Source organism: Aulonocara stuartgranti, assembly GCF_965226115.1.
Source record: "Aulonocara stuartgranti genome assembly, chromosome: 23".
In the NCBI taxonomy this organism is placed as follows: Eukaryota; Metazoa; Chordata; class Actinopteri; order Cichliformes; family Cichlidae; genus Aulonocara; species Aulonocara stuartgranti.
In genome coordinates this window covers 46917495-46943657 of record NC_138958.1, presented here as the reverse complement: position 1 = coordinate 46943657, position 26163 = coordinate 46917495, and the positions used below count along the sequence as shown (strand labels likewise).

At 40.2% G+C, this 26163-nt stretch overlaps 1 protein-coding gene and 1 long non-coding RNA gene across 2 annotated transcripts; one reads left to right on the top strand and one right to left on the bottom strand.

Annotated features, from left to right (window-relative positions):
- Positions 1–2661: 2661 nt before the first annotated feature.
- On the bottom strand, positions 2662–4725 carry LOC309701503 (E3 SUMO-protein ligase ZBED1-like). Its single transcript, XM_082525747.1, has 2 exons — positions 3497–4725; positions 2662–3335 (listed from the first exon to the last, which is right to left on the bottom strand). The coding sequence occupies exons 1-2, from the start codon at positions 4045–4047 to the stop codon at positions 2663–2665; spliced, it is 1224 nt and encodes a 407-aa protein (XP_082381873.1). The 5' UTR covers positions 4048–4725; the 3' UTR covers position 2662.
- A 578-nt stretch (positions 4726–5303) lies between these two features.
- On the top strand, positions 5304–6915 carry LOC309701594. Its single transcript, XR_014275153.1, has 3 exons — positions 5304–5819; positions 6018–6105; positions 6799–6915. It is a non-coding gene; the product is annotated as an uncharacterized lncRNA (long non-coding RNA).
- The last annotated feature ends 19248 nt before the right edge of the window (positions 6916–26163 follow it).

The window sequence follows — 26163 nt, the reverse complement described above, 5'->3', positions numbered from 1 at the left end:
TGTCCCAGAATTTACTTTGTGTTCGTTATTGTTTCCACTCGAAAGTAGTAAAATGACTGCCCCAAGTATAGTTAAACCTGCTAAATTCAAACTCGACCTCAAAAAACAAGAAACAACATCGCCATGTGATGGAAGGGAAGACAGCAGAGAAGGAACGGATCATGACTACGTAGCAATGGACGTAGCAGTGATGAGCAAAAGGGAACGGGGCAATGATTCGGTTCCATCTACACCTTGTAAGAAGCCTGCAGAAAAGAAAGTTAAGTCAGCAGAGATAAGTGAAAGTGACGAAGTCTCCAATGCTACTATATTGAAAGCGATTCTAAACCTTGAAAAAAGAGTGGACGAGCAGCTAGCTGACCTGAGTGTGCAATGCAAGCAAGCTAGTACGATGCTAGCCAGCCTAGCCAAAGCGGTTCAGTTCAACTCGGAGGAGGTGAAAGAATGTAAACAAAAGGTTAAAGAGTTGGAGAGACGAAACGAGCAGTTGACCAAAGATAACTACGATCTCAAGGAGAGAGTGAGAGAGCAAGAAAGGTACAAAATGAGGTGGTGCCTCCGGATTAAAGGATTAGAAGAGAAAAGAGATGAAGATGTCAGATCGCTGGTTATTGGAATTCTTGGCAAGATCGCACCTGATATGATATCAAAGCTTGAAGAATCTGTGGATGTGGTGCATAGAGTTGGGAAGAAGATTGAGAACAAGGTCCGACATATCATCATTCTGTTTGCTCTGAGACACGCTAAAGAGGAGATTTGGCGTCGCACCAAAGATTCGGCTGTCTGTACGAACGGGGGTTTCCACTTCGCTGAGGTACTGCCGCGGGAGGACTGGGAAGAGAGGAGGCGGCTGTGGCCGCAAATTGAACAAGCCAGACGGGCTGGGAAACGGGCCTTTTTCCGGGGTCCTCATGGATACATCGAAGGACGGAGGATCATTGACGTTGATGTAAGACTGTATACAGTGGAATATTATTAATGGGACAAAAGAGTTCTACTTAAAGTTAAAGATTATTAGTCACTGAGTTGGTGACAAGTGTTACAATTTAAACTCATATTTATATATTTTTCTTTTCTTTTTTTAAAAAAGTTATTTTCTTAGCATATTCTTATTATGGTTCACTCAAAAATTTCTTTTGGTTCATTAAACGTTCGGGGTTTGAAGGAAATTGTTAAGAGAAAGGCACTTTTTTTATTTTGCAAGGGGCAAAAATGTCATTGTCTGTTTTTACAAGAAACTCACTCTGTGGATGCCGATGCTACCTTTTGGGCTAATCAATGGGGAGACAAGATTCTTTTCAGTCATGGATCTAACAGATCTGGAGGTGTGGCGATTTGTTTTAATAAGTTCCCAGGGGAGATTATAACATATAAAGCTGATAGTGAGGGTCATTGGTTAACTGCAGTCTTGAAGAGCGAAGGTATATTTCTAATTGTTACAAATCTTTATGGACATAATAATGAGGGTCAAAATAAAAGTCTATTGGAAAATCTAACAAATGTTATTTCAGAGTTTAAAGTTATGTACCCCACAGATTACATCCTAGTAGGAGGAGACTGGAACATGACACCAGATGAATGGATGGACAGATGGCCTCCTCGCTTAGGAAGGAGGCAACAGAATAACATTATTGAGAACTTTTCTAGTGATAATAATTTTACAGACATTTGGAGAAGTTTGAATCCTGGAGTTAAGAATTATTCTTGGTTTAAACCTAATGGAGAAAGCAGGTCAAGACTTGATTATTGGTTAGTGAGCGATGACATTTTGAGGTGTACTTCACAATCTAAAATCTCCAATGCACCCCTTTCTGATCACTGTTTCATTGATCTTGTCTTAGAACCAACAAGGATGAGACGTAGTAGCAGAGGATATTGGAAATTTAATGCCAGCCTTTTAAATAAGGACAAGTATTGTGATAAAATTAGACATATAATTACAGATATAAAAAATGATGACTCAGTAGTGGGTAATATACAGAAATGGGAATTTGTTAAATTCAAAATCAGAGAATTCACTATAAAATTCTGCAAAGAACTGAACAGGGAAAAACGGGAATATGAAAGTAATTTACTTCGTGAAATAACTCAGTGCTGTAGTAAAGAAAAACTAAACGTGCAAGAGAAGAATAAATTGATGGAGTTACAAACTAAATTGGACGATCTTTACCTAGAGAAAGCCCACGGTGCCTTTATAAGATCGAGAGCCAAGTGGATTGAGGCAGGTGAAAAGAATAGTGATTGGATTTCCGGCTCTTTTTAGAGAACCGGCTCTTTCGGCTCAGATCACTAAAAAGAGCCGGCTCTTTCGGCTCCGAACCGGCTCTTCAGGTTGTTTTATTGCTTTAAGTAATTTATTATTAACAACAATATAAAATCATGCACACAATGAACTACTAATGTAAAAAATGTCTTTTTTATTTATAAATGTTTATCATATAAATATTCTTGTATTTATTCACAGCACACAAAATGTAAAAAAAAAAAAATTATAAGTACAAAAACCAACTATTTACAATTCAACTTTTTTCCTTTTAAATTTTCAGCTTTTTTCCTTTTAAACCAATTCAAAACGAAAGAACACAAAACACTACAAACCACAACACAATAAAATATCAATTAAAATATGCAAAGCAAAAAGAAAACATGAACAACCAGATCTTTAATTGACGGAAAGGTTGGCATTCAGGAATATCAAGTGCCTTAGCTTTGAGGAGCTGATCCGGTTTCTTCTGTCATTCATTATCTGTCCTGTTTTGGAGAAGATTCTCTCTGAGGGGACTGATGTTGCTACAATGCAAAGTCTCCGTGTCATCACCTGGGTAAGACGTGGATAAGTATAAGCCTTTGTCTCCCACCAGCTCAGTGGATCTGCACTTCTCTGGCAAAGGGGCTCATCAATGTAGGATCTCACTTCCAGTATTACATCTGCTGAGGGATTCCTTCTGGTAGTGTCTCTATTTGCTCGTTCTTCAAAGAACCTCCAAACAGCAGATGCTTGTTGCTCCTTTTGTTCATCCTCTTCTGCCTCTTCTCCCTCTTGGTTCCCTGGCAGTGGAGTTGGTTGGCTGGATCTTGCTGCTGCAGTTATTCTCTGAAGAGCTTCATCCACCGCTCTGTTGTCATTAAAGACCAGCTTCTTGAATCTTGGATCAAGAATGGTGGTTTCAGAGAGAACAGCATTATATTCCATTCTGTGGAATTTTCTGTCCATGGATGCACAGAGAGCATCCACCAACTCTTTCACTTTTCCAGTAGTTACTCTGGTTTGGTGTTCAGCTGTCACTCTCTGCAGACCCTTGCACAGGATTAACATTTTGGAGGCTGTGACATGGCTGAAAAAGAGTACATAACAAGTTTCAAAATTATGCTTTTTTAAAATTCAGCAGTATATTATTATTTATGATCATGTCTAATCTACTTTTCATACCAGCAATGCAACTAACTACGACTACTACTACTAATAATAATAATGCAATAACATTTGCACACTCACCTGTCTGCACTGATCTCCACGGTGACCTGCTCAAATGGCTCCAAAACAGTGCATGCCTGCTGTAGTACCTCCCATTCCTCATGGCTCAGAGGGTCAACCGGTGCATTGATAACTGCCAGGGTAGAGATGACAGCATCCTTGGACTCCAGAATCCGTTTTAGCATATGAAAGGTTGAGTTCCACCTTGTGATACATTCTTGTTTGAGCTTTAGCTCAGGCATGCCCATCTGTTGTTGGGTAGATTTGAGCTTGTGTGTGGCTGTTGTGCTCCTGTGGAAAAATTCCACTATTGCCTTCACTTTGTCCACAGCTGGCTTCATCACCTTCAAAGCATCTCTCACAACAAGGTTAATTGTGTGCGCAAGACATGGGTGGTGGGTCCATTTCAGGATTTTAATTGCTTTTGTTATGTTAGCTGCATTGTCAGTAACACAGCAAACCACTTTCTTTTCCACATCCCACTCTTTTGCCACTTTGAGCAGCTCTTCTGCTAAGTTCTCAGAAGTGTGTCTGTCACTGAACTCAAAACAATCCAGAAGACAGGATACCATTTTATAATTTTCAATAAAGTGACACGTAACTGACAAGAAGGATGTGGTGGTTTGGGATGTCCAGCTGTCAGTTGTTAGACACACTGCTGTGGCTTTTTTAACCCTCTCTTGCAGTGATGCACGTTCTCTTTCATATATGCCTGGGATGATTTTTTGGGAGAGAGCCTTCCTGCTTGCCTATTCATATTGTTTGTGGAGCCAGCTCTATATGAAATTCTTTTCTTGCAGACTCTACACTCTGCCTTTGTACTGTCAATAAAATTGAAGTGGTTCCAGATTTTGCTTGTTTTCTTGGTTGCTTCACTCATTTTCTTTACTGTACCTTTCTAAATTGACGACGTTGTCTCTTGTTGTTGCTCTCTTTCTCTCTCTCCCTCCTGCTCTGTTCGTGTTCTACTGCTGCTGTGAGTGTAACTACCGCCCCTCCCCCCTCTGCCCAGCGCTGAGCAGAGGCGGGAGGGGCACAAACGCACAGCTGTGTTTGCTTCCCTCCCCCCTCTGCTCAGCGCAAACACAAGGCTCAGGTGTGGCATTAAGCGAAAAAGGTTAGTGAGAGGGCAAGAGAAAGAAAAAAAAAACCCCACGGCTCCCAATAAGGAGCCGGCTCCCGTCGTTCACTTCAAAGAGCCGGCTCTAAGAGCCATTTCGTTCGCGAACGACCCATCACTAGAAAAGAACTCATCATATTTTAGTAAGCTGGAAAAGTGTAGACAGCAGAGAAATCTAATCTCAAGCTTGTTGATAAATGGGACTGAATGTAAAGATTTCAGAAAGATTGAAAAGGAAGTCTTCACTTTTTATTCCAAATTGTACTCCTCAGAATATTCAGCAGCTGATTCTGATAGTTTCTTTGATAAGATTCATAATCTCATCCCATGTATTGACAAGCCTTTCAAAGATCTGTGGGATTCAGAGTTTAAAATTGAGGAACTGGATTTGGTGGTCATGAAAATGGCATTAAACAAGTCCCCAGGGACAGATGGACTTACTACTAATTTTTGGACAGGAGAATTCAGTTACCACATTTGACAGTGACAGTAATAAAATTTGGAATACTTGCTGAGAATGCAGATTTTGACCTGTTGATTAGGACGATTTTGTTAATGGGAAAATTTTTTCTTCACAAATGCAGATACTTTAAAGCTAAACCATGTATAAACAGATGGCTGAATGACTTTAGACTCTGGGCTAAATCGCTGAAACTTGTGAATAACAAGAAAGCCCATAAACTTGTTGTTTTATTTAAAGAGTTTAATCTATGTTAAAAAAAAACCTCCCTATTTTATAATCACGACTGCCCTTTTTTTGCACGTTATTTTTTGCCTTTGGTTCAAGTCCTTCAATGACTGTTCTTTCTTTTTGTGCTAACTCTTTTAGCTTTGTGCTTATTGTTGTTGTTGTTTTTTTTTTTTGGTCGTTTTGTTTGTTTGTTTGTTTTGCTATAATGCTCAACAGGGGCGGAGCGTGGGGGTGGCTTACTGGGCTTAAGCCCGGGTTGTTTTGTCAGAAGCCCGGGGTCTTTTGGAGTGTAATTTTTCATAGTTAGATGCCTGGCTGACAACTGTATAAAACAAAGAGTACACACAATATTCGAAGCACATAGTGCACACTGTGGGAATTTACGACTGTGCGTGAATCCCCCCTGATATTGGTATGATCCGAGCTCAGGCACTAAGCGACTGAGCGAGGGGGCGGGGCAGCTGCTGCCAGCAGTGAGTGCGCTGTTGGAGAAACGCAGCCAGCCATACTAAGGAGAGCTGAAGTTTGACCAGGTACCAAAGAAAATCATTCGTACTGTACAAATAATGTAAATATGACAGTGCATCACGGAAGATTGATATCAAACTGATCACTTGACCAATATTACGTTACTTGCTCTTCGAGTGAATCAACAAATGGCGAAATGAAAAGCCGAACAAATGCTATTTTTTTAGAGTCTTAGCTTACGTGTGTTTATTTCATATTTTCAGTTCTTACCCTCCCCGACTAAATCGGTTTCAGTTATGTACTGAAATATAAGAATGGACATTAGAGGGTTCTTTCAAAGAAAAAACTCAGGTAAATGTTATTTTATATATTATGTTTTGTATGTTGGTCATTTCTATGCAAAACAAGAGGGATTTCAGTACACAGCAGGATATTCACATTTGTAACCAGATATTTACACTTTAGGGAGAAAACATAAAACATTTTTACTGTACAACATCAATTTAGATTAAACTTTTGTTTTAGATAAATATTGAAATATATTTTGAATTAGTTAAATGTCAGAATAAAGAGAGACAGAGCTGTCTATTTATTATCACTTTCATCATATTAAGGAGTACATATACACTAAGTTTATTGTTAATTAATAAGAAAACTCCAGACGATTCCATTCTGAGCTGAAGAAGCTTCTGATAGGTTTGTAGAGTCCATGTGAGTAAGTTTGTGGCACAGCTGTGGATGCATATAAGGCAAAACACAGAGCCTGTTTCTGTGACATGGGAACATCAAGAGATGTCAACCAAAACACCAGGAAAAGAACTGTGGAGCTCCATAAGTGTGGCTCAATTTGAATACAATTTGGTGCCATTTGCTATTAAGAAATACAGATAGTTTCTCTCTTTACTCTTAAAGTTAACAAATATGTTTTTATATTTATCAATCTAAAAAAATAAACATTTAGTCTGATTTGATGTTACAATTAAAAAAGTGTTTTTATCTGAAGAGTAAATATCTGGTTTCAACTGTATATTTGATGATTGTCAGCACAAAGAGGGAGAGAGAGGAGAACGAGGACAGAACAGATGAACAAGAGCAGGTGAGACACACATGTTAGTCACATGGTCGTTTACCAAAAGTATCAGCATATCATAGGTCCTCATGTATCTCGTACCTAGTGTTTCTTTTTAGGTTTGTTATTTTTCAAATTCTGTATTTATTAAGTTATGCAGGCTTGTTTGTACAACAAGGCTAAATAATTATATAAACTTTTCTCAATCTAAATAGTGGACTTTGGTAGAATTAAAAAACAAGTGTAGTGCAGGTCTATGATGGTTTTTAGTGCTACTATCATCTAGTTCTGATTGTGGTTCTGTCTTGGTTAAGTCCTCAGTAGTCCTGATTTTGAACTGTTGTAGTCCTGTTTTAATTCTGGATCAGTTCTGGGTCTGGTTGAATTGGGGTTTAGTCCTCGTGTCTTGATACAGCCCTGACCTTGTTCTGCCTTGCTGCTTAATTAAAAAACTCGTTTAAGGTGTCCTGCACATGTGATATAGATTTTTCCCTATATGAGGTCATTCTTTTTTGAACAGAGCCTATTAATCTTTCAGTCATTTCTACCCCCCCCCCCAAAAAAAAATAAATAAATCCCACATGCATACTACTCTTTGGGCTAAGCCCCGGGTGTTTCAAATATCTGGCTCCGCCTCTGATGCTCAACCAAGGATGTAACATAATCGGATTAATTATGGTGCCTTGTATGTTATACTGTTGTTTGTAAATAAAGTTTAATTTAAAAAAAAAAAAAAAAGTTTCTGTCGCCATTTTAGTTTTTAAAAGACGTCGTGATAAGGGCGGGTCTTACTGTGAACCTGCGCGCTCATTGGCTAATAACTTGAGATTGACAAGTCGTTATCCAATGAGCGCGCGGCTTCTCCCAACATAAAGTAGTTTCCTTTGAAAAACCAAAGTCTGATTATTTTTGCCTCCACTGACGGAGCCTGTTGTTCCCGCCACAGAGACACAGTAATGTCAGAGCGGTGTTAACACTCACCTGCCTCAGCACAGCTCTCACTCTCCTCCTGCTCTCTCAGCTAAACTCACTTCCTCTCTACTTACAGGAAACCAGCGCTCAGAGGAGCCGACCGGCCTCACGTTTCACCCACAGACACGAACAGCGTGGAATTATTTTATGTCATAAGAAGAAACATATTCATGTTAACACTCACCCGCCTCAGCTCCACCTTCCTCCTCCTGCTGTTCTGAACGGAGGATCAACACTTTCACTTTCAAGGTTCAAGGTTCAAGGTTCTTTATTTGCCACATGCATAGTTATATAAGTATAACACACAGTGAAATGTAGCCTGACACGCTCCTCGACATGTGCAAAAATTGGGGGGGTAGAGGAAGAACATTATATATATATATATTGGGTGAATGTACAGTAGTAGCAGCAAGCAGGTGAATTCTGTACATTAATATGAATAGACATCTGACTATTTTACAGGATAGACAATATAAACATATTTAAAATTAAATGAATTTGAAATGTACATTGTTTCACTGCTCCTCCCTAAACACAGAGGATGCTGGGACTTGTAGTTTTTACCTTGTGTGATATTTATGGCTGTGACACTAAATCACAGCATGTAAACTTCCTGCAAACATGTCACAGGCGATAAAAGTTTCACATTAAAGGTGAAGTTATTTTTCTGTCTCATGTTCAATAAACAGTGAGCTGGGAAAACTGAAGAACAGACTTCAGACGTTCCCTGCAGAGTTTCTGCTGCTCGGTCGTCTGCATGTTGCTGAGACTGAGCTGATGATGAAGCTGTGACGGGTTTATGGCACGTTTGGTTCTGGAGAAGAGTTTTACTGCCGGTGCAGGTGAAATGATCAGAGGTTACAGCCTCTGGTTAAAGTGGAGGCAGCGATCAGGACGGCTGAGCAGCAGAGGTCTCGAGGGTCCTAAAGTGTAAAAGCATCAGTGTTAGTAACACAAAGATCACAGAATGGGATCATCCACACAACACTAACATCTAAATCCACGGCAGGAACTCTTCCAGTGTCCTGAAAAATCTGTGTGCACGATGCTGAGATTAAAATCTGTCTGCTCATCTTAATGCAATATTTACTAAAGTCTGGTAGAAGTTTTACTGATTTCCAGTCCACTTAGCAGACGTGTGGATAGGTGGTGGGTTGTAGAGCAGACTGAAAGCTTTAAGTTCATCCTCTGATTAAAAACTCAGACCCACAGATACAGGAAGTATAACCCTGGTGTAAGAAAGGAAACAGCAACACGGCAGCCATCTTTTTCCTCCCATCATGACCAGTGTCCCAGCAGAAGCTGGGGTTTGTTAGATCCTGTTCGATCCAGAGGAAACAGGCTAAAAGAGTCGATCAGGGGGATCATGGTTTTATTATGTGCTCGTTATGATTGAAGCTCTGGTTGTGTGTTAGAGACAGAACCTGCAGATTCCTCCACTCTGCCTCCTCCTCTGCAGGAATCAGCCTCTTGGCTGGTTTTATTCACCGACGTGAATAAAATCATCAAACTAATCCAAGTTCATTGTGAAATGCCTGAAAATGGAGGAATAAATCTGTCAGTTACCGTATAAAGTTTGAGTTTGTCAGTGTTTTACACGGAGACGGTCGTCAGATGTTGAATGTTTAGCATGAATGTTCCACATCTGGAGAAACCTTCAAGATTAAAGCCAGTGAAAAGTGAAGAGTTTCTGCAGCAGCCGCATTTCCTGCAAATCTGTTCTTTCAAAATAAAGTGAAGAGTCTAAAATTATATTCACGACAGGTTTAAAGGTGAAGGTGGTCACATGGTTTTAGTGGAATGCCTACGTGGGCGCGTCTGAGTGATTTTGATTCAGATTCGTGCAGCGTGGAGCAGTAAACACTTGTTTTTGTTCATCTGGACTCATGAATGATTCCAGTTAGCACATTTCCAGCCAATGAAACGTAACTACAGATGAAGACAAACACATTTAAGCTGCCTGACTCTCGAGTGTGGGTGCGTGTTCCCATTTTCAGGCTGTTTTAGTTTTCAGTTTAGAGGAACGCTGCAAACTCACAAAAACTTCTTTCTTGTGAGGTTTTGTTGTCAGACTGATAAAAGCAGCAGCAGCTGGTGTTTGATGAGCAGACGTGTGTTTCCTGTTCTGTAATAATCAGCTTGTTACCATCACATAATGAACTCAGCCGTGACCAATGAGGCCGTCCTTGTGCGGTTCTCTGGCGCTGATTCTGACTGTGACCTTCACCTCTGCAGGGTCATGTTTGGGGCTTTTAGCATCTTTGTGTGTCGCTCAGATTTAATTCACTCTTGTTTTGAGGTTTTGTGCCTTTTTGTTTCATTCTTTGTGCATTTATTTTCTCTTTAAGCCTTTCAGGACTCGTGCTGTTGGCTTTTTCCTGGTGTGTTATTAGTATTTTTCATTTCTAAACTTATTCTAAAAGAAGGACCGATGGAACATTGATGTGAAAATAAACATGATCATTTAATGTTTTTGTCAATCACAGTGTTGGGACTAACGCGTTATTAAGTAACGTGTTACAGTAACTACGTTATTATTGTGGTAACGAGCACGGTAACTAGTTATTATGCTAAAATCAGGAACGCGTTAGTCGTTACTGGGATTTAGATAGGCTCGTTACTCGTTACTTCGTGTGGTGGCTATCGCGGAGCTTCCACAGATTCAGTAACATTAGCAAGTGGTGGAAGCCAGCAGGTGGAGGAGGGAAAGGGGGATGCAGAAGGAAAAGAGACCCGAGGCAGCCGCCGGTCCAAGTGTGAACTGAACTTCAGGTAAGAAGTTATGACCTGCAGTCTCTCTGGGTCAGATATAAACCAAGTTTAGGTGGAGTTTATTTTTGTTATTCTGACTTTTTCCGTACTGCGTGCTAGCTAGCATGACAGAGTTTCTATACAGCTGGGTGGTGCTATGAAGTCCTTGTGGCTCAGGAAACTAACCACTCCAAGTTGGTGACTTTTGGAGATTTAATTTCCTGGATGATTGAGAATGCATCAAGACGAACACAAAAGGAAGTTCACCGCTTTTAGCAGCTCCCCCCCAGACAAACAAAGAGGCAGTTGGCAGTTAGAAATCAGCAATCATTCACACACCCCCACTCCCCTCCAGAATTCTCAGGTAACAACCTAATTTACATATGAATGACTAGCCAATTTAGCTTCCACTTGGCTGAAGCTAAAGCCTAGCTAAAAGCCTACCAGCCATTTGGCAACTCAGCCCATCACACGTCCACGTCTCTCCTTGTTTCGTCTTTTATTATGAAAGGGTTGTGTTTCCATGTTCAGTGTGTTTCATTTTGCTTCCCCTGTGGTGTCAGGTTCATTTGTGTCAGCTGTGTTTCCACTTCCCTCCTTTCTCTTCTGTGTATTTAAGTCCGCTGTCTTCCTCTGGGCAGTGTTGGTGCGTTTTCCTCCGTTCACGTTATTCCGGGTTTCAGGTTATCTCCTGATTCTGTTTAGGTCCATGTTCATGTTCATGTTTTTTCATCAGAGTTTCTCGCATGCACCTCCTCGGATTCATGTTCATGTTTTTCTTGTCATAGTTGTCATAGTCATACCGAGTTATTCCCAGGATAGGTTTTAGTTTTAGTTTCCGCCCCTGTTTGCTGGGCCTTGTTTTGTGTTCGTGTTTTTCAACCTAATAAATGGTTTGTTTTTTTGTTAAGATTCAGTTCCATCTCTCCCTTGTCTGCTTCCGGGTTCATATTGCAATCACATCAGCCACAGTGACAATAAACTTATTTTGATTTTTAACTTTCTTTATTTTTTCAACAATATTATGTATATATAAACATTTTGCATCTTACAATATAAAGCCTGGATCCTGCACATATTGCACTTTGAACTTGAACTGTGTTGTCTGTTTATTGGAGATTGTACTACTTGAATTCATTATCCTGGTGATATAACACATTAATTCTCCATTTGGAATCAATATAGTATATAATACAGTATCTGTCTATCCATCTATATAGCTATTGAATTGAACTGGAGTGAATGGAAGAGAATTAAATAATGGATTTCATGTTCATGTTTATCTATGTTGTAACAGTGACGACTTGAGACATCTGTTTGGCACTATATGAAGAGAATTAAATAAAATTTAAATAAAAATGATATTAACTGTATTTATACATTTTATATTTTTGGATGAGACACTGTCAGTGTGCTGTTATATAACTCAGGTATTTTTAAGGCCTGACTGGTGGCATTGGTGCCCATTGCTTTACTGTGCTGTTGGATGTGTATGTGGGCTATCCCTTGTACCTGACATTTGATTGGGCATCACTGTGTTGCTATGGTATGATCCTGGTAGTTGTTGTTAATAAAACAATAACAAATTCAAATTCAAACATTGCTGCATTCTTCTGTCACTGAGGATTCCAAACCTGCACTCAGTCTCCTCATTACTTTGGTATTGAACAGACAAACTTTGGAGCTCCTGCAAACTTTATTCACAAACTGCAAATATTTTACACAAATCTGCGACTGACAACAAGCACAGAGACTTCAAACAATCACTGAAGTAAGCACTGAAAGATTTACTTTTAAACAATAATGATTAAGACCTTTTTCGTAAGGTTGTTTTCCCTTGATTGCCAGCTGTTACTGTTTTTATCTTCATATCTTTCATATTTGTCCACCTAAACAATGCTTTAATGATAAAGTTTGAGAAGTTTGATATGAATTTATCCAACTGACTTGAAAATGAAACTGACAACTGTCCTGTAATCTTACACAGAGAAACCAAATCCTGCGTCTTTGCCTTGACAGACGCCTAAAATGGCTCGAGCTGTGGTAAGTTACCCTTCACTGTGTCTGTTTCTAAACATTAAATCGTGTGAATTTTTAAAGAAAAATCCAACAACAACAATAATAATATGTAACAGAGCAAAACGTCAGATGACTTAAATGTTCCTCTGCAACACAAAGTCAAAGTCTGCCTCCTCCACAGGCAAAGGAGAAGCTCCCACGCTCATCCAGTGCAGACCGTTGTGCTCTGGACAATGAAGTTCCCGCTTTCATGTTCCGACCTATCAGCGCACCTGCATGTGAGCTCCTAAGTCCACCACCTGCTGATGCCAGCTTTCAGTCGAAGGACACAGACAAGATCATGCATCCAGATTTGAAAAACGATCATTCATCCCTGGATGATGACGTGACGTTTTTCATGTGTCCTACTGATGTTCCTCTGCCTCCGAGACCTCCACCCACTGCAGAGTTAGGTCTCTGCAGAAAGCGCAGATATTCTACTGCTTTTTCTGTTAATGATGAAGAGGAACATTTGATGCCCAAACGCATGAGGCTGATGAGTTGGGATGTCTCTAAGTCTCCAGCTGCTGAGAAGGAGTATGTTTGCTTTACGTGTCCTGAAGACAAGAGGTCTGAGTTACCTCTCAGCTCCCTCCAAGGCCATCCACCATCACAGGTCAATAATAATGACACTGACCAGTGTACCATTCTGCTGCCTCCTGAAATCCCAGTGCCTCCACCCACTGCAGAGGTAGGTCTCTGCAGAAAGCGCAGATATTCTACTGCTTTTTCTGTGGAGGATGAAGAGGAACATTTGATGCCCAAACGCATGAGGCTGATGAGTTCTGATGTTCCAGTTTCTTCAGTTCCTCCACCTGCTGATGCCAGCTTTCATGCAAAGTACACTGACAAGATCATTAATCCAGATTTGAAAAATGATCATGCATCCCTGGATAATGAAGTGACATTTTTCATGTGTCCTAGCGATGTTCCTCTGCCTCCGAGACCTCCACCCACTGCAGAGGTAGGTCTCTGCAGAAAGCGCAGATATTCTACTGCTTTTTCTGTTAATGATGAAGAGGAACATTTGATGCCCAAACGCATGAGGCTGATGAGTTGGGATGTCTCTAAGTCTCCAGCTGCTGAGAAGGAGTATGTTTGCTTTACGTGTCCTGAAGACAAGAGGTCTGAGTTACCTCTCAGCTCCCTCCAAGGCCATCCACCATCACAGGTCAATAATAATGACACTGACCAGTGTACCATTCTGCTGCCTCCTGAAATCCCAGTGCCTCCAAGTCCTGCCCCTGTTGGAGTTCTAGAAACTGTTGATTTTCCTTTTGTTGATAATTAGATACATGTTTGTGATAATAAATACATTTTTGAGCAAATACATGTTGAGATGATTCGGTTGCTTATGATGGTTATAATTATCCAAACAGTATTATTCCTAATAAGATCTTTACTTTTTATACTTATTTTCTCCATGACCTATTTTGATGTCTATTTTGAAGATCCACTCATATCATGACAGTATGCTTATTCTCAGTAGAGTGTATAGCCACATCTGAAGAAAGAATCAATTAAAGTCACTCATTAACAACTTACCACATACGCCGGAGCTGAATTCAAGATGTAAGCAGACGTTTCACAGATATCTTGGTTGTCTTTCCATTTCCTACACTAACAGTATCCTGAGAATTGGCTTATAGAGCTGATATAAAGGTGAAATTTGATGACTTAATCGAAGCATCATCAGCTTAAATGCAAATGAATCCACTGTACTTGAGGTAACCTAACACTGACCATGAACGCCACAATCACTGTGCGCCAGTCCAACACAGTGCTTTACTGTGAACTCACCACAGTACTGCAAACTAAAGTGTTTATCTTCCAGTCCAATCCAATCCATCTTTATTGAGAAAGCACTTTAAAAAACCCAGGACAAAACCAAAGTGCTGTACAGTAAATGAGTTAAGAACAATAGAATAAAACATAACAGTAAAAAAATAAAACACATAATACATAAAAAATGTAAACAGCCCTATATTTCAAAACAAGATAAAACAGCAAAAATAAACTAAAAAACTCAAACTAAAAACCAACATCTTACAAGGTGTCAAAGGTCAGGGTGAAGAGATGAGTTTTCAGGAGTGATTTAAGAACAGGCAGAGAAGAAGCCTGTCTAATCTCTAAAGGCAGATCGTGTCACAGTTTCAGAGATGCTGCAGCAAAAGCACGATGTCCTCTAAGTTTACGCTCAGTCCTGGGAACATTCAGGAACAGCTGATCAGCTGACCTGAGACAGCGGGTGGGTTTATAAGACTGTGGCAGCTCAGAGAGTTAAGATGCAGCTAGGTCATGGAGAGCTTTAAGAGACATTAATACCAATAAGCTGCTAACATGATGTTGTATTTTATTTACATGTCTGTTTTAGCACTTTAACATTTGCATCTGTCTAACTGGCTAACCATGCAAGACTATTGTAAGCATTGCTCTGTAATAGTGCGACATTTTGGACCCCAGGAGGTCCTTCTGTATCTGCACGATGTTTGACCTGCAGTCTTTATAGCCGCCTATGTATATTCTTTTAAACCTTTTTATTGTTTTTAAATGATAGTTACGGACCAAATGTTAAACTATATAGTTGAATATATAGTTAAAGTGTTTCTCTAGATACAGAGAAAGGTTTTACATCAAAAGGTCATCTGTCTGCATATAAAACAGAAGCTTTCATGCAGATGCACTTCCTGTTTAGAGACTTTGAGGTTTAGGTAGTGACGGGGGTGATTTACTGAGCGTGTAAGTTTTCCTCCTGTCAACACACTCTACAATGCCGCCCACATGCCACTCCTGTCCAGTCTTGAAAGCAAAACATGTATGTATAGTATAAAATGGTGAAATGCTGATTTCCATGTTTCAATTGAATCACTTGATTGTAATCAATTGATTGCAGAGACTTTTGTCAAGACCCTATAGAATCAGAAGTCCCGTGAACATGCACTAATAAAAGCTGCAGTTGTAATAAGGGATAAAGTGGTGTGCACAATGTGTGTTTGGATAAGATGTCAGTAATGCATTCACATTAAAATCACAGGGTTTCTTTCTTTTTCTTATTTTTCTTACATATCATGTAAAAAAAACACTCCTGCAACATTTTTTCTCTGCCACAGATTTAGGAGAGGAAGAGTCCAGCATTTCAACACTTATGCAAATGTTAGTTTATTTGATAGGTGCATCAGTAGTAATTATTTAAATTAGAGTTTTCAGCAGTGTTGTTGTATTTACAGCAAAGTGCCTGCAAAGTGTAAAAACTAATTAACTGATGATACTAGACCCTTAAAAGAGATAAACACCACTAGTCAAGTCATAATGGCTACTTACAAATACATAAGCACTCAACACAACCCACACAGTGATCTAATGCACAAAAACAAAGGAGACTTAAACTGGCTGAATCAATTACTGTAAAGAAAACATGGAGGAAGGCTTCCTGTGGTGTCTGTCTGCAGTATAGGTCATAAACCTGCCTCCTGCATTACAGCAGACAGGTCAGGGGTCAAATGAAAAGCAAAATGTTTACCTCAGATTAGGGATGCACCGATACCACTTTTTTGGAAACGAGTACGAGTACGAGTACTTGCATTTCAGTACTCGCCGATACCGAGTACTTAATAAAAACATGATTTAAATTTACAGGTAACAGCTTTAGTCCTATAATTTAACAACAAAAAAACAAGGGACTGGTTTGGAATTAAGAACATTTATTTAAAATGAAAAGCATGTTGTATGCAACATATTACAGAATAAATAATTATAAAAAAAATTTAAACAGTGACAGTGCAACTCAAGTATTTTTCAGTTTATTTTAAACTCTGCCGCTTTGGACAACACAAGGGGCATTAATAAACATCTTTGCCATTTAGTGCACAATATGTGAATAAACTAACAACATCCACCGACATAGAACTGTGGCAGTCAGTGCAACTGAGGTAGGTATTAACATCAAGTCTAAGATGACTCACTAAATGGAGAGAAACAGTGAGTGGCAGGGTTTTTTAAGAAAAGTAGCTTTTCTGCATCATCAGCAGTCAGACTGTTTCTGTTTTCATCTATAATGTGTGACACTGAGCTAAAAAGCCTTTCACTGTCCACACTGCTACATGGGGCTGAGAGCTATTTACAGGCTATTTTAGCCAAAGTGGGGAACCTGATTTTGTTGACACCCCAGTACTTCAGAGGACTGTCTTCACGAGGGCTTGGGGCCTCTCCGAGGTATGTGTCGAGCTCAATGGCAGCACCTGCTGCCAGCGGCAGCCTGGGCCTTGAGGAACAGTTTAGCAGGAGGTTCTGCAGCTTCTGCCCGACTCCCCTCTGCCTCACCTCTAGAAGCTCCTGCTTCAGGTGCAGCTTGGCCTCTGGAGGAAGGTGGAGGAAGGATAATCTCCAGTCATCATATGACACTTTATGCGTTAGCCGCTCGAAGTTTCAATCAGCTGCCAGAATGGCTAAAGCTGCTTTCCTATCTAAAATTATCACCACAAATGGAAACAACCCTCGAATTTTATTCAAAATTTTCAACTCTGTGGTAAACCCCTGCCCTTTTATGCCTCTGCCATGCTCCCCGGGCCTTTGTGAAAAATTTTCAAGGTATTTTTTGGATAAAGTCGCATCTCTTAAATCTACCCTCCCTTTGGTGACCGACCGTATGCCCACCCCCAATTGTTCCACTACTTTTTGTCAATTTGAACCCGTTTCTCTCTCTACTCTGAAGCATCTAATTGAGAAACTCAATAATACTAATCTTGTACATGATGTTCTTCCATCCCGTATAGTCAAGGATTGTTTTAGTACAATTGGACCTTGTCTTTTGTCCATATTGAACTCCTCCTTGCTGTCCGGCTATGTACCATCAGCTCTTAAACATGCCATAATCCAACCTGTTCTAAAAAAAAGTAATCTTGATCAAAATGATTATGCCAATTATAGGCCGATTTCCAAACTTCCCTTTGTGGCTAAAATTCTTGAGAAGGTAGTTCTGCTTCAACTTCAGACCTACCTGGATGAGAATAACATTAATGATAAATATCAATCGGCCTTTAAACAACACCATAGCACTGAATCAGCACTGCTTCGAGTTTTTAACGACCTTTTACTAATGGCTGACAATGGACGCCCCTCTGTCCTAGTGCTATTGGATCTTTCATCGGCATTTGATATGGTTGACCATAACATACTATTGGCGAGACTAGAGCACACTGTAGGCATCAAGGGCACCGCCTTGGATTGGTTTAAATCTTACCTCTCCGATCGGCTCTCTTCGGTTCACTTGGCTACCTCCTCCTCCTCCGCTGTACCTGTTTGCTGTGGTGTTCCCCAGGGATCTGTGCTAGGCCCTACCCTGTTCTCACTGTATATGCTTCCTTTAAGTGTCATTTTGGAGAAATACCACATTGCCTTTCACTATTATGCTGATGACATCCAGATCTATTTTGAGCTGAATGATGATCTAGCTATGTCCGTGAGTAACTTTCGAGAGTGCATGTGCGAGGTCAAGCAATGGCTTCTGGCAAATTTTCTTATCCTTAACGATAAGAAAACTGAAATTATGATCTTTGGCAGTGACGCTCTTCGTGCCAAACTTCATGATGCTTTTGGTTTTCTCACCAGTTCTTTCCCTGACACTGTTAGGAATCTGGGTGTGCTACTTGACAGCTCATTTAAACTTGACAAACAAGTATCTGCTGTCGTTAGATCTAGTTTCTACCAACTTCGCCTTATTTCCAGGGCCAAACATTACATCCCGCACAATGACTTGGAAAAGCTTATCCATGCCTTTGTTACGTCACGACTAGATTACTGTAATTCACTTTATTATGGTCTCCACTCTACCCTTTTACATAGATTACAGACAGTCCAGAATGCCGCTGCACGCATTCTAACTAAAACTAGGAAGTTTGCTCACATCACTCCCGTCCTTGCTGATCTGCACTGGTTGCCTGTGAAATTTCGTATTCAATTTAAAATTCTGTTGTTTACTTTTAAAATTACTAATAACACAGGGCCAAGTTATCTTAAGGAACTCTTAAATTCATATCTTCCTACGAGGGCCTTAAGATCCTCCTCACAGTCATTGTTGGTTCAGCCCAGATCTCGCTTGAAGTCTAGAGGTGATCGAGCGTTCGCTCTAGCTGCACCTGAGCTGTGGAACAGTCTCCCGATTGGCATCCGGGCGTCTGATTCTATTCAATCTTTTAAATCACGGCTTAAAACATATCTGTTTGAACTTGCTTTTCCTACCAGTTAATTTCTCGCCTTGCTTCTAGTGTGTTGTTCTAATGTTCTAATGTGTCTGGTTGTTTTGCGCTGTCCTGTGCTGTCAATGTTTTCCATCACTGTGTTTGATGGTTCAGCTTTACAGCTTTACTCTGCTATAGCTCTGTGCTATAGTTTATTCTTATTAGTGGTTTTTACCTGTGAACATAATCTCACACTTATATGACTCTGACGTTATAGTCTTAATTATTTTATTATTTTATTGTTGCGTTGCCTATGTCCTCTATCACTGTGTATGATGGTACAGTTCTCTTTGCTACAGCTGTGTGCTATTGACTGTTCCTATTAGTGGTTTTTACCTGTGAACATAATCCCACACCTATATGATTCTGATGTTTTAGTGTAAATCATTTTATTGTTTTATTGTTTCATGTAAAGCACTTTGGCATGCCCCGGGCTTTTAATGTGCTCTATAAATAAAGATTGTTGTTGTTGTTGTTGGAGCAGTGTTGGAGAAGAAGCGATCTTTATACCTGCACAAAATTCATAAATGTATTAATATGTGGAAAAATAGGACTGATGTCATGTAATATGTGCTATTCCAGCGTGTCTGTACGTCCTGCTGCAGTCTCTTTATTGGCTGGTTGAGCTGTCCCTGAATGTCCTCGAGGCGGGAGTAGGCTAAGGCGGAATGTTTAAAATGCCCAACTATTTTCTGTCCCACTGCTTTAGCATCAGCTATGCTCCTCTGTGCTAATAAGCGTGGGTAAATAAGCGTGGGCAAACTCTTTGTACTCGTTGTCGTGTTGGGATTTTAGGTGCTTGATTAAATTACTTGTGTTAAATGCGCTACCTTTTGAGCCTCCTCTGGACAATTTCGATGAGCATAATTTGCAGTCCGCCTTTGTTTTCGTGTCTTCGTTCACTTTGAAATAGTTCCACACGGCTGACTTGTCTCGCCTGGCTTTCTCCCAGCTCTGAGATGCAGCCGGGGCCTGTGGGGCGGGCACTCGGTGCCTGTGATTAACCCCTTACATGCCGCTCAAACATAGACAGGTCTCAGACCGTGGTATCGGTCCTCGGTATCGGGGAACTTTTAACGAGTACTTTAGAAAATGTGGTATCGAGGCCGATACCAGATATCGGTATCGGTGCATCCCTACCTCAGATTAAATATTTCCCAAAGTAAATTGGACTGAACTGGCCAGTTAAATACACGAGGGGATACGAATAGAAAAAAAATTATCTAAAAACAAAGAATGAAAACCAACTATTAATTTAATACTTAAGTCTGTGAAGGTTCTCAGTCATCCAGGTCATCGTAGTCTAAGGAGCTTGGAAGGAAAAGCGTCTGGACTTCTTGAGTTGCTTGAAGACGTTTCACCTCTCATTCGAGAAGCTTCTTCAGTTCTAAGGGTCAATGGTGGGGAGTCCCAGACTTAAAACCAGTGGGAGTTTCCCCCCAAAGAGGGACAAAGGACCCCTGATGATCCTCTACCTAATCACATGAGCCAAGGTGTGAAAGCGGATGTGGGTCCTAATCAGCCAGGGTTTCGGGTGAGCTCATTGTGAAACCTGGCCCCACCTTATCATGTGATTTCCTGAGGTCAGATGGCCCAGGATGTAAATGGTCTGAGATCCCTTCCCAGACGCCTTAACGCCCAATGAAAAAAAACACATCATTTTCTCTCCAGTTACCCTCAGCAGTCCAACAGACCTCCAGCACCAGTAAAACATTAACCAGAAATTGTTTATGGGACATGTGTCGTTATTTATGTTTGTGGAAATGTGCATTAAAATTAAAATAAAGATGCTGGTGTCTGACGTTACTGACTTCCCAATTGTGTGGCTTCTGGTGTGGCCTTCACAATTCAATTTTCAATTCAATTTTATTTGCACAGCGACAAATCACAACAATATAAAGTCGCCTCAAGGCGCTTTATATTGTAAGGCAGACCCTACAATAATACATACAGAGAATAAGCCTATGACTCCCTATGAGTGAGCAGTGTGGAGACAGTGGGAAGGAAAAACTCCCTTTTAACAGGAAGAAACCTCCAGCAGAACCAGACTCAGGGAGGGGCGGGGCCATCTGCTGCGACTGGTTGGGATGAGAGAAGGAAGACAGGATAAAGACACGCTGTGGAAGAGAGACAGAGGTTAATAACAGGTATGATTCAATGCAGAGAGCTGCACTAACACATAGTGAGTGAGAAAGGTGACTGAAGAAGAAATACGCATTGCATCATGGGAATCCCTCAGCCACATACACCTGTTGCACTACACAACAAATGCAAGCATGTCAGTTTTATTCATTTTATGCTCATCTTCGTACAAATTTTAAAGGTAATGCAGGCAAAACTTTGTAAGTATCTGAGTGATTGGATGAAGCGGTTTGATGACGTAACACGCTATTTTAGTTTAAAAATGCTTATAATGTTATGATAAATGGTAGTTTTGTTGTTACTTTTACAATATTATCCATCCTTCAGTTTCAGCGAACATGACAGTTAGCAGTGTAATAATTCCTCTGTGATAAAGAAAAATTAGCTTGTTTTCTTTTCGTGTGGGAGCTGGCACAGTGTTTCAACTTTACAGCCTTTTAATATGAAAGTCCTGTCAGTACACTTCCTTTTTACATCATTTCACACTTGCCCCGTGAAGGGCAACAGTCTGACGTCTGCTTAGCCAGGAAAGCTTCAGCTTGTTTCTTTCCGCACATCTTCCTCTTCACTTTCGGTGGCTCATAGACATGTTAACAAGCATGGACGTATCAAAACTTTGCTTGATTTTGCTGTTACCACTAGCTGTGTCCCATGATGCTGAAGGTAATACAAGGAAACTATTTTCATTATGCATCATTAATATTTTTAAATTTATAACCTCCTTGCTTTTAGTTTAAACTAAACACATTATTATGGGATTAAAAAGATGGTTTAACATTCACAAAATATAGAAACTAAAGTCCTCTCTGACACAGGCTGAATCTTGTATTTACCGTATTTTGCTGCCCCTGTTTACAGAGACTGTTGTGAAGACAGTCAGGAGAGAACACGATGTCACTCGGATTTGCAACAAGGAAAGTCAGACTACTATTGTTTTGATTATCTGTAAGATCAAAAGACAGAGGGACACAGGAGGAGAGTGTCATCTGCTGTATCGACACGGAGAGAACGTTACTCAGGAATGTGACCCCAGGTTCTCAATAACAAAAGAAAATCAGACTGCCTTTCTGGAGCTGACCAGTTTAACACCAGCTGATAGTGGGAACTTCACCTGTGAGTGTACAAACACTGAAGGGACATATATTGTCCATATCAGTGTCACTGTGGAAGGTAAATGCATTTTGGTTTCTTTATCTGACACAGTTATTCAGCACTGTGTCAGCATTGTATTGACCTGCTTATGTGTTTTTTATTCATGTAATTTGTTCATTTCTTTTCTTCTTATTTTCACTTACAGCAGTTTAAATACTCTCACTGACTCATTTATCAGGTACATCTTTGAACCGAGTTGGACCACCTTCAGCCATCAAACATGTCTTCATTTTTTGTGGCACAACAAGGCGCTAAAAACATTCCTCAAAGATTCTCAAGACATATTGAAATTACATCATCACACAGTTGCTGCAGATTCGTCAGCTGCTCTTACTTGAAGCAAACTTTCTGTTCCACCACATCCCAAAGGTGCTCTGCTGGATTGAGATCTGGTGACTGCGCAGGCCGTACATGATTTGAGCGCCGTGACATGGTGTGGTATCCTGCTGGAAGGAGCCATCAGACGATGGGTATTTTTTGGGCATAAAGACATGAATGTGGTCAGCAACAACCTTCAGGCAGGCTGTGGTGTTTAAATGATGCTCAGTGGTTACTACAGGGTCCAAAGTTTGCAAAGAAAATCCTTCACAGAGCATTACACCACCAGCAGTCTTTTCACACTGGATAGTTGTTTCCCAGTAATGGAGACCATTCAGTCATAATACTCCAACTCAGGCTCTCAGATTTAATACAATACAAACACAATAAACTGTGGCAAACATGACTCTTTGTATCAGACTAGTTTTGTTTTTGAACAAACATCTCATCATAATTTGAACACAATGTCCATCCAGATAAACAGAGAGATCAGTCTGGCTTAAACAATGTTGGTGGTTTACCTTCTACTGTCCTTCCACTTTTATGCACTTCTATTTTAGACATAGTAAAAGTTTCAGTGTAGACACAAGAGGTGAAATAAGGAGGGTGCAAGTCTTCCTGCTTTCACTATAGTCTACCTCACACTGTCAGCCACAGTTACTTCCTCACCAGCATGACTGCACGGAAACTCTGCTTTCTCCTGCTTCTGCTTGTGGTTTTTAGCAGTGAAGGTAAATATATATAATTAAAAAAGAAAAGCTGTAAAGCCAGGTGTTTAAGAAGAAAGCTTTAGTTAGGTTAGTGAAATAATATATGTGATTGATTTTCCCACAACAACAAATATATAGAAACTATAATCCCGATTTTGTTTCATTTTAACTGGAACAATTTATAGAGACTCTTGTGAAGACAATTGGAAAGAAACCCGATTCCACTCAAATATGCAGCAAAACAACTCTGAATATTACTGTGATGATACTGTGTGAGATCAGCACAGAGAGGAGCCGAGGAGAACAGCGTCGTCTGCTCTATCGTTACGACCGAGGCTTTATTCATGGCTGTGACTCCAGGTTCACACTGATCAAAGAAAATGAGACTGTGTTTCTCCACCTGCTCAACTTAACATCTGAAGACAGTGGGAACTACACCTGTGAGTGTGGATTTCGTGGTGGATTGTATGTTCTCCATCTCAGTGTGACTGTGAGAGGTAAAAACATTTTCTATTTATACCCACACCGCAGATTCAAGGTGGATGTTTGGAACTGCGTTAACACTTTCTTTTCTGTCATACATGGTTTGAGGTCGTCATTCCCGCCTGCAGCGGATTAATGAAAGGTTTCAGTCAGGAGATGAACATCTGGAATGTTTTTAAGCTCTTCTTCTGTCTAATTTTTTAAAATTTCATTATAAAACTGCTCCAATCACAACTTTGGTGTTATTTCATCAGTGAAATGTTTGAATGATGCAATTGTAACTCTAATGTAATGAAAAGATAAACATGTTTTCCACTTTAATATAACAGGTTAATGCAAATTTCGTGACTTTTCATGTTTTCAAAATGAAGTTTTTTTTTGTGTGTGTGGCAACATTCAACAGACGATGGAGATTCTTCTGGCATGAAGTTCATGGCTACAGTTCCCATCATTTCTGCTGCTGCTTCACTCATCAGTGTGGCTGTGATAACCTGTGGTTACAGCCTGAGGAGAAATCCTCGCAGGTGAAAACTTTTACTGACGCACTTAAACTCATGAAATGACCCTTTGAAATCACTTGAGCACATTACTGCATACAGCAGCCACTGTGGTGTTCAAAGTATCTCATAGGTTCTTTTCAAACACCACACATTAGTTGTAGACATAGCTAGTCTTGTTTTTGAGGTATTTTTCACCCCATGACCTCTGATGTTTTTATCCTAACAGAGAAAACAGATCAGGTCTAACTAACTTAACAGGATCTGAAACTCGCCAGATGTTTGTGAGTTTTCCATAGTTCTGTTTTACACTTAATTGTGCCGAGGCTGCAGTGCATTATGTCTGTGTTTTAAGCTGCACTTTAATTAAATGTAAATGACAGTGTAAATTGTTGTTTAGGACAAAGAGGACCGCTACATGAGCCTTCATCGGCAAAACATCGATGTCTACCAAACTATCTCCTCCGGTCGCCTTCATCATGATGCTGAGGCCACTGCATGTCACAGTCATGTACAATAATAATCAGAGATGGAGTTTTTACCCTGACTACGTAATCTATAAAACTATGATGCTAGACATGCTATCTATAAAAGACACTGACATTTTAACTTGCCAGCATCATGTGTACTGTTAGTTTGTTTTGCACTGAAAAAAGAGAAAAATATTAACGTCCAGTAAAACTTGTAATGATGTTGTGAATGAATTGCCTGAATTCATGGCTTTTAACACCATTTAATTTCTGTTTTTTATCTGGTTTGAACGTTGAAAATCCTGCCACTTGGCTCTGTGGCCTCTGCGACCATTATGGTTTTTGCTATACTGGTCCACTTGATAGTCATATTTGATGATGATTTTACTTTATTTTGAGTCATTAGAATCAGAACGGGGGTCAGGAAAGAAGAAAAAAGATAAGCTGGGGAGAAAGTTAACAGAAGAAGAGGGAAAAATAGAGAAGAAGAGAAATAGATGGAGAGGAAGAGAGAAAAAATACTGAAAATCTATTTCATCATCTGCTGAAAAACACAAGGAAAAACCAACACAGTGGGGAACCCACAGCAACAACCAATAATATGCAGTAAGTAGGCTAGTAAGTAGTAGTAAATAATAGATATTAAATGTTACTGAGCAGTAAATGGGCCCAGAGGGCCGAGACCTGAGGGCACCCCACCCGCAGCACAGGCCCAACAGAGCCAGGGGGCCGGGCCCCACCGAGCAGCCGCCCAGAGTGAGCCACTAAACACAGAGAACCACTAATGCACTGTGGGTGGGGGCACCAGCTACTGGCAGGAAGTGTGGTGGGGGGAAATAATACGTGACTATTTTTATGTGGAGTGGAATTAAACTGCCATAGAATATGCTTGTGGTGGATTTGACTCAACACAAGCGTATTGTCAAAGTGTTCTTTGGCATGCATCGAGACAGTTTCTCAGATACTGAAGTGACTTGAGCAGAGCCAGTTAAAGCCTACTGTGCTTGAGTGGGCAGCTCAAGTTTCCACGTGGAAGGTTTAGTGAGACAAAGACAGGAAGTTAAAGCTGCTGACTAATAATCTGCAGGTTCCTGATTTGAGTCTCTGTTAAGAGGATGGTGTCTCTGAGATAATTGCTTTTGTGCATCGATAAATAAACAGGGAAATAAATGAATAGAAAAAAGCATCCGAGCGGATGTGCACCGATGGTGTGCCCACTGGTCTTAAAGTGCCTTTGCGCCCCTTACCATTTATGGAGGTCCCATTTGGGCACATTGGTATGGACCTATAGTGTACATGGATGTTGCTTTGTATTAGTTCTGGTATATTATACAACACAATAACATGATGCAGTGCTGCTGTGCAACATTTCTGCAAAGAGTGTGGTGCAAGCAAGGAAGATAAGATAACTCTTGCACAGTCATACCTAGTGCAATAATACAACAAAACTGGAAACTGTCCCACCATAACACAATCATTTAGATACAATATTGGACTTTGTTTACATGTAACTGCACAAATAGAATTTAGAAATGTAATTATTGACAAGAG

Coding starts and splice junctions, on each gene's coding strand:
- LOC309701503 (XM_082525747.1), bottom strand. CDS start 4,047: ATGGTATCCTGTCTTCTGGATTGTTTTGAGTTCAGTGACAGACACACT. Junction 3,336..3,496: donor GTGGAGATCAGTGCAGACAG/GTGAGTGTGCAA, acceptor ACTCTTTTTCAG/CCATGTCACAGCCTCCAAAA.